Genomic DNA, 12,903 nt, shown 5'->3' with positions numbered 1-12,903 from the left:
TACACTGGATGAAAAGCAACCTACTGGCTCCCTTTTTAAGGCAAGCACTGATTTTAAGCTGTACCTGGCTGATATGTACAGCAGAAACCTGGGCAGAACACACAGATGAGTGACTTGGAGAGTTTGGCAGGGATTTGCACGGTCCAATTGAGAGCTGCTGTTTCTTCCTCGTCGCAACGATCTTCTGAGCAACTAAAAACGAAACACAACAAAACATACAGGCAGTTAAGCTACAGACTACACTGAAAAATACGTTGAGTCAAAAATATGCAGAGTATACAAAATACAGAACAGGGTACAGCATCATTTTTCCCACTGTTAAAGGCTGCTTCAAAAACTGAGTGTAACACATGCACAGAGGATGACAGATGCTAGCTCTCTACCATATGCTCCAAGAGAGGCAACAACCCTGTTCTCCATGTGGATGACATTGCCCCAGCCCACCAGATAAGCACCACTAAACCAGGAATGCTGAAACAGAAGGGGAAAATTCAGGTGTGCAAGTTACAGAGAACGCTAGCAGGAATTCACACAAAATAACTAGCTGCACAGCAACGAAACAGAGCAGAATATTAGTGGGAAAGTTCATCACTATATCATCAACATGCATCTTAGACATCATCATGGGCCAGTGCAATAAACTAGGAGGCATTACCCATGTAATCATTGCCATTAATATCTCCATCTACAGGTTAGCAGACTGGTTTATATATATATATATTAATGTATATACATAGGCACAGCTTAACTCTACATCCAAAAGATTAATTAATGCAAACCCCAACTTTCAAACTCCATTGAGCATATGAACTCGTGCTGGATCACACTAGGACTTATTCCTTACTCCAAAAACCAAGACACTGCACTGAAACTCTGTGGCAGAGGCCACGGTCACTTGCTTTGTCTCTGCCAAACCAGGTCAGCAAGGCAGAACTGCAATGATTGCTGGCATCTACTTAAGAAGTCACATAGAAACTTGCTGTGATTAAACTAACAGTACTCAATCTGTATTATTCAGAGAACATAAAAAGATAATTATGTAAATTCCTCAATACATTGTAAAGTAGGCAGAGATACTGTTTAGCAGTGTAAGCATACAATTCCTTCTCAAATGCAATTTTAATAACAAACCAGTCTGTGGCTTCTGTTTTTCACGTAAATGAATGATGGCGTGGCCATGATTTAGTGAGAATATATTGTATAAAAAATGGCTTGTACATAAGAAGCAGCTTCATTAGTTACATTCCACCTCCAATAGGCCCCTCATCATCCTGAAAGGATGATATCAATTAATTTATTTTCCCCTGCCATATTGATCATAACCTTCATCAGCTAATCATGCTTAAATTACAGAGGAATATCGTAGCACTCTGTCATTTCAGAACCATTGGTTTATCGATCTTGACTCGAGAAAGTCACATATTAAAATATTTTAAGCCACATTAGTGGATGCAGAGAGCAAACCTAAGGTCAGAGACTTTAAAATATGCAAAGGGATTTGTCTTCATCATGCTGTGAAGAGCTAAATGAAGACCAAAACTGAATTAAAACCGCTCTACCTTCTCAGCAAAATCTTCTGCTCACCACGGGAGGGGTAATTAGTCAAGGAAAATATTTATTTAGTTCCTCGAGTCTGAATATAGGTGGTGTGCAGCACTAAATTAACTGACCTAACGCAGTCCTGCCCAATCCTCTTCTCTAGGAATTCACCAAAAAACATTCCCAAGGCAGTCTGAACTTACCCACTCAAATGGATTACACTAGCTGAAGCACTACAAAAGCAGATATACCTTTATCAGCTCGTTTCAGTGCCATTTGCACAGACACTGACTGTCGAGGGGAGCTCCTGCTTCTTGGAGGAGGTGAGCACAGGAGGAAGGTGGGATGCTCAGCTGCAGTGCTCAAACTGTAAATGTTGTAAACAGGACCACAAAGGGCAAGCTCAACAGTCAAGGCAAGATTTGTAATCAAGCAAAATGTCATCCATATAAATACGTACATTAGCATATAGCTAATAACGTGAAGGGTAACCCACGAGGCAGCTGGAAATTGTACTAAGGTAACAGACCAGCACCAAGGGTAAATCATCCTGTGAACTGCAAAAAAGTTAAATTACAGTGAGAGATCTAAGGTTATCTTCTTAAAATTGGGTTACCGATTTTAAAAGAGACCATTCTTATCCTCAAATTTCACAGCCTTTCCCTCTGTCAGAAAGATGACGTGCCCCCTAATGCAACTCCCCATCTGAGCTGCCAAACCTTCCCAATTCCTCCTCCATTTTGGCAACGAGCCCCACCAGAGCACGATCCTTCCCATCTCTCCCCCTCCTTCATTAGGCGACCTGCTCTCCTTTCAGACACCAAGCAGTTTTTGCTTCTTTCATTGCAGTCATGGAGCTGTCACTCCATAATTAGACTGCATTCAATATTCAAGTGCTCAGGGCTACTTGCCCTTGGATATTAAGGGGATTCGAGCTTCTGAAGTACCTAAAGGAGTACCGTGACCCTTCAAAGTTTGCGACATATGAAAGATGTGACTGATCATCTGCGGGGCAATCGCTGGACTGTCAAAAGACCCACTGTGCTCTTTCTAAAGCTACCTTGAGAGAAGAGATGAAACCTAAATCTTGCCTATCAGAAGTCAATAAAAGGGGTTCAGCATATCTCTCCTCAGCAGTGCTGCTGCAAAATCACATTTTCCACACCTTCTATTCCAGAGAAAAAAGCCCAGAAATACACAAAACTTAAAATGGCTGGCACTGAAAACCCCACGGACCTGCTAACTCCTGCTGCTGAGATCTTCAGACGCAGTAGTTAGGGAGGAAAAATACACAGTTAAATGGTCGTGAAGCAGAAGAGAAATACACCATAATTGTAAGAACACCAGAGAACAGCTACACTTCAGTCCCCGAGCCTGTTTCTGTTACTACGTCTCTGTTATGTCTCAAAGCAACAACTTGTTAGCTACTGTACGTTAGGAAGAATCCTTAAACCAAAGTCCAGGTTCACACCACAGTTATGAGCATCTCTGTCAACGTCTTCCTAGATCAGCATGAATACAGTCTTCCCAACAGCAGCAGCAACAACAAGCAGTTCAGGCAACTGAGTGGCCATCTGGGACCTCTGCTGACGAGCATCCGTCACTGTTTTTCAGGTAGACCTGTTGTAAACCGTGGTACGTGCCAATCCTTCAGCAGCTCCATTCATAAAAGCTAACCAGCATCTTTCATTAGTCAATTTAAGACTGCTTAGCATCAAAAGCTTTACATTAATATTGAAGCGTTTTTAATTGGAACATCAGTCCAGAGAATGCTATGCAAAGTTCTCTAAGGTGAACGAAGAAAGGAAAGCAGAAATACTTTAGCCTTGAAGATATCAGGTGTCATCTCATTGAAAAGATTATTCCATGCTTCTGAATTTGGTGTAAATATATTTGCTAAGGTTATGCTTCTAGAACAAATGAACGTCAACTTAATCTGCTTGGCAAGTATCAATGATCAAGCAAGAGACAAGTATTTTAGCTATTCAAGAAGAAAACACAAACTGCATTCTCTCTACTTTCACATTCAAGCTAACAGAGACTTAAAGTCATCTATGTAAAGGCATAAAGCAAATACAACTCATTTTCAACATTAGGAACTCTTCTGATAATAAACAGGGATATGACTAGAATATTTTGAGCTATAAAGCAGGGAAATTTACGTTTAGCAAATATTTGGTCTTTGGGAAAAAGATTGATGCCTCTTTGTTGTACATGCAAATTTAATTTCACAAACTAGAATGATGAGAAAATATATTTTGCTTTAAGATCTCATTAATCAAATGCACGTGAAATCCCTCATCTGGAAGACGAGTAAGGTTGGGATAGCAAGCTCCTCACTTGAACGTCTCTTCCTCACCGCCTGACCCAGCTCACCACAACCAACCTCACACCTCCCGCCACTTCCAAACTGCTATTAGTAGGCAGCTCCCACTCACTCGATTCCCTCTGGATGGGAAGGGCAGCAAAGCAGGAAGGCTCGGTGGTGGAGCAGCTGGGAAGGGGCCTTGTGGCATTCGCTTGCTCTTGGGATGCTGCCTGTGGCTGTGCAGATCTGTATGCAAACCGCCACGGTTCCTTCACAGATGCATTCATTTAACTGTTGGCGGTGAAAACCATGCCCATTTCTCAGATGCCAAACAAAGCTTTCCTATTCTCCACTCAGCAGTATGGAGGAAGATGGGCTGCCTTTCCCCAAGTCCAAACGCGCTCGAGGTGGGGATATCAGGTCAACCCTGTCCCTGAAACCAAGAACCAGGCCTCCATAATGAACCAACTCCTCATTGTGTGCAATTTCAGAGCTAATCACCATTAGAAACGCTGTTGCCGGAGTAACTGATCTGACAGAGTTGTCTTTCAGCGGTTCAAAGGGCTGTTCATACGTCAACTTCTCGTGCAGAAGCATCAGGCTGCTTTGGCAGGGGCAGCTGGGTCTCTAAAATCTCATTAACGCAGCTTCATTCAAGTCTGTACTCTGACAAGAAAGTCAGAGGCCTGGGGGGAAAACACTCCTTCTGAGAAGTTGGACACTCAAGGTAAGGCTGCCTCATCTAGCTCCACCTTCCCAAACTTCAAATCCAAAGGTACCTCTGTGCTGCACAATGGCTTCATTTAGGGAAATCTCATCTTGCCTGAGAAATACTTTCCCCGTTTTTAAGGCAGGCCCTGGAAAACGTCCAGAGTGACCAACAACTTCATCACTGCTCTCCTTCCCCCAAAGGCAATGAATAGAGTTACCGCTGCGCCTTTTACACTGCTTTTCACTAAGGAACACTCCAAGTAATGAAAGGGCATACAATCCCTCTGAAATTTGGTGATACTTCCCATTTATTACTGCTAAGAGAGCAGCGTGGCTTTAAAGGAGATGAAAACAGCCTTCTCAAATTACCACAAATTTAAATAAAAATTGGTTTCCCATCAAATCGCATCCAAGACTATTTATTTTTCGCTGTGTCTGAGTAAGAGAAAACACTGGACTCAGTTAAAACCTGGACAACGCAAAGGGCACGCACTAAATTTTGTTCTCTTTACAGGAAATCTAGTTTTCCACTGAAGGTGGAATGCTCACGGATGACTGAAAAACAACAGAAGGGGCAAAAAAAAAATCACCGAATGCTTTGTTTTTAAAACTAGTGGGAAAAAACAAGTTTACATAAAGATTACCTCCATCTCAATGCAATCCCCCCCTCCCCCCCGCAAGCCCACTTTCATGGATCACTTGGAATGGCACACCACAATGCCTTGGCATGGACACTGCTCAGTTCACATCACCTGCTGACCATTTGTAAGAGATGCACAGCTACTCTCACTGGTTTCACCCTGCTACCAAAGCCTCGCCACATCAGCCCAATACACTGTTGTAACCAATATACATCAACAAAACCACATTTCATCAGATGAGCAAAAATAATCTGCTTCTGTCAACAAGTCCTGCCAACGACAGCTGGCTTGTTTCACATGAAAAGCTCTGCTTGAGAAAAGCAGGCTGTGGGAAGTTAAGTTACCTAGCAGCTTATCTATTGAGAGCACTGTGTTTTAGCTTAATATTCCATGTTTGCAATAACTGCCTTCAATAAAAATAAACTGATTCCACAATCGTGTGTTGCAGGACAGCAGTAATAGCTGCAAGAGCAAGCACTAACCACAAATGCTTTTCAATGGGAAGCAGGAATGTAAGCATCCACTTATAAAGCCATTGGGCCTGTTATTTTAAAGTCATTCAATTTATGGACTAGGTAACTTTTATACTTCTTTTAAAAGGAGAGCTCAGCACACCATGCACGAGCTGTAATGAAGAAACAACGGTTCCATTTGTGATAGCAATTACACAAGTTATTTACTGAGTAAAAGCAAACAACCCAGGTGCAAGACCTTCCATTTGGATTTGCTGAAGCTCACGAGGTTCTCCTGGGCCCACTGCTCAGCCTGGTGTCTCTGAGTGAAATTACACAACCATTACAAAGTTGAAAGTTTTGCTGAATATATGACACTGGCTCCTCAAGAGATGTTAAAGTTATAACTCAATACTAAATGCACAACTCCCTCAACCTTATTAAAATGATTTTATAAATGCAGATTCAGATCATTTTCAAGTACTATAGGGCTATTTCATAATGCAAGTGAACAGGACGTGTACATACAGCCATATGAATTCTAAACCATGAAACACCATTTCGGTTATAATTAAGTTCAGCTATAATGGGCTAGTACTAATTTTTATGCAATATTTTAAATCAAATTCCCATTAAGAATAAACATAAAATGGCAATTTAATGCTACCTTTGATATTTTTGTGATATTCCCATTGAAATTCATGTTTCCATTGTGGCTCTCAAAGAGTAACTCTTGTTTTACCAGGCATAAAATACAGTCACATAAATAAGGCTCAGCATTTAGCATCTCTAATCAATACCAATACATACATTTCTTATTTATACAGGCAACTATGATTAACACTGCATCTCCCTTATTCCTAACACTGATGCAAATCTCTGTCTCTCAAGATTAGGTAAGCAAATATGCCAATAAATCTGGTAGACAATCTGGATAGCATCTGGCATCTAACGAAATTAAAAAATAAACTCAAGTTTTACTGACTACACAAACTGTGTTGCAAGCAGAAGCATATGGCCTGAAGATTTATTAAGGCAAACAGTGTCAGGCACTTGCGTTGAGAATTTTGCACATGGATTTACCAATCTTATCTTTCCGTTCCGATGGGATCGTGTCATAAATCCCATCATTTCTCACTCAGTTACCATGTTAAATACAAGGTTAAAAAGTCTTAGGAGCCCTGCTTCAGTAGAGGGGTTGGACTAGATGATCTCTATAGGCCCCTTCCGACGCATCCAATAAACACCACAAGGGCAGGGACATCAAATAATGCAATGTTCCTGGCTAGGATGGCTGCTAAACTTTCCGATGAAGTCAACGCCTTACCAAACTGACCTCCACCGATCCAAAAATCAGATGTAAAGCCATTTACTCCACACCAAAGTCTAACAAATTGATTTGTTTCGTGGCTATTACGCACGCCCAACTGCCACAGTCAGTAGTGCAGACGTGCCACGCAGCACGTAACATCAATCTCACAAAACATGCCTTTGCACTTTGGCCCCCCCGCACCCCGTGGCACTTCAATCACTTGCTAACTGTTACAATAAGGTTGTATTAAAAATTTAAACTGTCCTACTTAATGCAATTTACCTTCAAAGGTCCATTTCCAGAGGATGAATTCGAATGATATAAGCGCCGAACGCTCGATCAGATTGACTGCGACAAAGAATATTTCTCTGGATACAGATCCGACAAGTGAAGGCTAATGACTTTAGTTTTATTACTTTCTAAGCACTTAATGGGAAAATTTAGACACTTCCACAAGACTAAGCTTCAGCAAGAATGGTACATTTACAAAGTGACAGCACAGAAGCATGCTATGCCATCTCTTTAGAGAGGACCAGTTCAATGGCATCGTTAACAGAGATGAGGTGTTTATCCAGATGTTCTTTGCCCAGCACATAGAGCTGTGTGCCCCTCTGCTGAGCAGGGCACTGCTGACTGCAGTCACATCTCCACACTGAACGATGGCCAAAAGACACGACTGATCCCATACAGGACATATTTTGGGAAAAGACAATCAATTCCAAGTTTAGATTGTAAAGCAAGGAACAAAATGATCCTCCTCTATACGTGCAAATTAATCAGTTCTCACGGGCAGCTACGTAACAGTTATCCACGTACTGGCAAATTGTTATGACAAAAACAAACTTCCTGCCTATTACTTCTCCAGTTACAACCACATCTTTCATATAAACGTGAAGAATGCTTTCAAAACACCACGCAGCAAAGAGTTTTGTTTGTCCAAAACGATACCTTTTTATTTATTCTTAATTGAAAGACAGCTGGGAGTCCTCAGATTTCAATTAACGTCCAGATACTTATCCAATCAGTCACCAAGTGCTATAAATTTCCTGTATTTCTCATTAGTTGCACTATTGCTCAGCTTAAATATAAACATACATTTCTGCAAGACTGTAAATTACGAAGCCTAAGACACAAGCAACCGTACCAGCCATCAGAAGAGACATAAATGATGGCAGCAAGTCAATTGTACGTATGCTAAACCGAAGCTGATTTACTCCTCAATTACTATTATCTTTTCAGGACAGAAGTATCACCAACAGAGGCATCGCTTGCCTGCACCCAACTTCTGGAGCTTGCAGAGATGGACTTGAAACCAGTAACGATCTGTCTTCGCTAATATAAGAAAGTTTTATGCACAAAATCTAATCTTCTATGGAAAAAATATTTCAGACTCTGCCAGTAATATTCCTTCATTAACTGCAGGTAGGCAAGGGGCTTTGAATCTCTACATTCAAAATGGTTTTTGTAGCAGTGAAAACCATTTTCAGCCTATCCAAAGGGCACACACGTGATAGGGCAGTACAGAAGACACTGAACAGAGCAGCATCCCGTGTGCCCAGGTACCTCAAGGTCTGCTACGCTGACACTGGAAAGAACACATACTAATTTCAAGATTAAAGTTGGAGGCAAGCAGTGGTAAGAATTCTCTCTGTACTATAGGAAAAAACCACATAGCTTCACAATTTGGCAGCAGTGCTGGTGCTCTGTGGCACAGGGAGGAATTCAGAGAGGCCGATGCCTTACTACATACACACACCACCCCCCATGTATTCAACCCAGGCTTTTAAATTCTGAATACACATGCGCTCAGCCCAGAGCAGCAAGGTCTCAATAGGATTTGCATATGCATACGGATTAGTTGAAAGGGAATGATTTGCAATGCATTTCAGACACCCGCCTTTGAAGAACAGTCTATGCTAATAACAAACTTTGAAGTTTAAGATGTTTGCTACACAAGGGAAAACATCACAAAGGGACGTTGATTACACAAGTTTGAAGTGTTTGATCGCTCTGACAAAATTATCCCTTTATCAGGTGAGGGGGGGAAAAAGAGCACTAAGTGAGATTAATATACAAGCAGGGATAGACAAAAGTAATAGGAACTAAGAGCCATATTCACGTGGTATTGGCATTTTGACATATTTTTAGTAGTTCTACAGCTGCCGTGAACTTAACTATCACCTCTAATAGTTAACACAAACTAAGGACAGGATCTTCTGCTCTTTCTTCAGACGTGCTGACAGAATTAAGTCTCGAGCTCTTTGCAGTCGTGTTGGCTTTTGGTGTTAATGGAAAACAGCCCTGATCTGTTTGCAAGACGTTACATGAACCTTCTTACACCATTTTATACCTCAAATAAAACTTACACGAACCTATAAAACACGCTGTTTATGCCTCTCACCCTCGGGTCTACTGCCAATAAAAAGCAATTGACCACCAAACAACCATCATGCTTCCTGCCCCAGAATTTCTTCTCATATTTGCATTAAAGTATATAAAACTACTGGAGCAATCCTCCATCTTCAGTCATAGAAACCTTGTTCCTTCATACTTTAATGAAATATACCAACACTGTTTTCATCTAGAGAGGAATTATCTTGCAGCGAACTAAGTCCATTTATTCTATTCAGGAAATGCAGAAGCTGTCACCTGCTCCATTACATCATAACTCTGCATCACCGTAGCATTCAAGGTTTATTGCATGTATTTCAAATTAAGAGTTGAAATAAAAAGCACATGAGAAGCCTTTCAGAGATTGCTGTTTACTTCGTATAACCTAATGAACGACACATGGTAGCTAAGAACTAAATCTCCTCTGGAACTTTATGAACAGCACTAAGTACTTCTTAATGAAGTATCCTGAATTAAACCTTCTGAACAAAATGATCTGTCCCCCCGTATCGTTGCAGCACTGGGGGGGGGGGGAGGGGAACCCTCAAAGTTTTAATGGGCTGACCCAGTCCATCTTGGACAAGTCTAACTAATGAGTAATCAGAGCCGCCTGTCACTTCCGATGGCGAGCCACAGCCATAAGCACTCTGCAGAAAGGTCACAGCTGTACAGAGCTGAAATCAGAGTAATTAGAGAAGCCAGAGGACCTGCTCTCAAGCTCCTCACAGCACTTTGGGTGCACACAGCTTCAGCCTCTGACTTCAGAACTGAAGCACCCTCAGGGCCACATCTCGGCGTACGAGCGAATACTGCCTTCCTCCTAAAAATCTGTCAGCGTGATAGGAGTGGGACCTTATTTACTTCCCATTAGACTGATTAACGTTTCTTAATGAAAACACGTCCACAAAAAGTGACTCACTAATGCTGACAACAAGCGACAGCCATTCCCCACAACCCAGGCCTACAAGGATTGATTTGTCATCTTCCATCCTGTAACAGGGAATTTCAAGGTACCCCTCGCAGGCACGACACACAACACAGCAGTCGGTCGCAGAAATGAGACATCCCAAGCACAAGATCTGGAAGTGAAATACCTGGTAACAGACTCAATATTGAACTGAAATTACATCTGCCTTTCCCTCCGTGAGGTAAGGGAACTGCGCAGCACATAATTAAATGGGTCAAAAAAGGCTGGAGATGAACCGGGGAAAGCCATGCAATTATGAATACATCGTGAACAGAAATAAAAGCAATTCTTATGCATTAATGGTACATCAAGCTAATTCAAGAAGGCTAAAGTCATTAAAAAGGCATCCCGGGGCAGTACAGTCACTGCTATACTGTGCTGACAAGAAATATTAAAATAATCATTTCCGATGTCATTGATAAAATCCATTTTGATAAGCAGGAAAAACCCCTAATTCTTAATGAGGGGATCTGAAGCAAGATCAAGTACTAATCTTGACCCATCTTTAAAGCTTAATTCTCCTATCCAGTAATCCCAAGTTCCAAACATCAAGAGCTACGAGCACATTACTGAGCTGGAATTCTCCACTTTTCTTTATTTTAAGAGTGAAATTCAGGGCCTGCTTGTTCCACTCCGACTTCAAACAGCATCAGCGATGAGACCTAAGTGGGACAACACTAATGGTTACAAACATCCCTCTAAAACACGCCAAACTCTCTTGATGTTAGCATTCCAACACTGTACACGTTTCTAACAACTCACAACCACCATCCTGACAAATTCCCTTCACAAACCAGCTTTCAACTTCAACAAACATTACAGTTAACTAGAGCTACAGAAGTACATTAACAGTGCCTCAGCTTTCGTAATGTGTTTCTGCACAGAGAAGTGTAATACCATGGTAAAACAATATTACAAAAGCATGAACCTGCTTAGGTCCATTATTCAATGGTGAGCTTATCAAGTGTAAGGAAAGGAAGATCTGCAAACAGCTCACTTGGATTTAACTAACAGAGTAACATTCTTGTCATGACCACTCAAATTATTCTGACACTTTCAAGTAGGGAAAACAGGAATCCAACTACAAAGCACTACGTTTAAGTGAAGTTTACTGCAACTAGAAACTATAAGAAGGTTTTGGATACTCCAAGTTTGAAAGCAGTGGCAGATTTAACACCACACCAGCAATTTATACTGAACAACAGAAGCTGGAACTGGGGGTGGCAGTGTTGGATGTATGGTCGTTAGGAACCTCAGTTATAGATGACAATCAAAGCTGGCGCAAATCACTGCAGTGTTGGGCTTGACTAAAATAGGACTCTAATTCCCTTCTGACAAAAAACACTAGAGCTTAAACAAATAAATCAAAACTGATATCCCCCATGTCATCTGCTGCAACATCAATGTGCAATAAAAGAAAGCACCTATCACCATCAGTAAGTTCATCAAAACTACAAGGCAGCAAAATCAGCAGACCCTTGGCAGGTGAAATACCTTTACAGAGATACCAAAGCAAACACCTTGGAGCATTGCAACGCTGAGCACGAACTACCCTGGAGTTGTAATAGAAAGTACTAATCCTGTGCCTAAACTCCAAGTATGGATATCCATCCAGATGCAAGCAAAGTCTAGAAACAATTCCAATACACAGAACGTGCTCTTCGTGAGTATAGCAACCCCATGTCTTTATACAGCAATATATGTAGGATATATATATGCATATAATATATATGCACAAAGTGATCAACAGCTCTTTGTGAATTACACCAGGGGCACACACCAATACATACAGAATGCCTACAAACATACAGCAGTGAAACAAAAGGAGGATGTGTGTAGAACTGATGTACATTTCAAAGAGAGTTCTCTCTCAAAAACTCCTTGAGAAAGAAGAAGGGAAAAGCAGAACGTACGCTGAATGTGTTGTTAAAAATTTAACTACAGCTAGCACATTTGAGTTAATAGTTAAAAATCCCAAATGGTTTTTGTAAACTCGTATTCAATATAGAAAATTTAGGCAGTGAAAATAGTAATTTCTGCAACCAGTTCAACAGAAAGCAGTGAGCAAATTACAGCTGCAGCTTTAAATGGTCTTCTCTGAGATCCTACCAGGAGGTTGCCTACGCACACCCTTATTTGGACTTAAGCATGCCATTATTTGCCATTTAAAAATCAGAATGTTTGCCATCTTTTCCCATAAGTCATCTTCAGAGATACGTACCATCTTCATGCTCTGATACACACTGATGTGACACTCTCATAGTCATGAATGCTGCGGGTCTTTGTAACAAAACAACACAGAGCAACACCTCCAGAACTAAGGACTTCTGAGAAGCAGTTGGATGTAATTAAGGTTTCTAATTGCAGAACCGATAGGCAAAGTCCCCAGACGCAGGGCTGGATTTCCACTAGAGGGTGCACTAAGTCTGTTTCACATAGGAAAGCTTAAGAGTAGCTTCTCCAGCCACAGTTTCCACCACTAGGTTAACTGTCTGGAATAGTTCTAGATAAGAACCCATTATTCCCTTTTTAGATGTCCCATAATGATACCTGCCACAAGTCAGGCTAGAACACTAATACTC

The 12,903-nt window shown here is 41.2% G+C and overlaps 1 protein-coding gene across 4 annotated transcripts in view; it reads right to left on the bottom strand.

Moving 5' to 3' along the window:
- The window catches only part of AGAP1 (ArfGAP with GTPase domain, ankyrin repeat and PH domain 1), a 236,199-nt gene that overhangs the window by 142,582 nt on the left and 80,714 nt on the right, over positions 1-12,903 (bottom strand). For all 4 annotated transcript variants that reach the window (XM_065750749.1, XM_065750750.1, XM_065750751.1 and 1 more), the window contains one exon: positions 65-192. In XM_065750749.1, coding sequence (XP_065606821.1) covers positions 65-192 — 128 coding nt within the window. The remainder of the gene's footprint in view (positions 1-64; positions 193-12,903) is intronic.

The sequence above is a fragment of the Cyrtonyx montezumae genome, unplaced genomic scaffold, assembly GCF_038088225.1.
Source record: "Cyrtonyx montezumae isolate F1298 unplaced genomic scaffold, pur_monq_1.0 scaffold_7, whole genome shotgun sequence".
NCBI classification, from domain to species: domain Eukaryota; kingdom Metazoa; phylum Chordata; class Aves; order Galliformes; family Odontophoridae; genus Cyrtonyx; species Cyrtonyx montezumae.
Note: the sequence above shows the minus strand (reverse complement) of the source record. Positions and strands in the feature narration are given on the sequence as shown.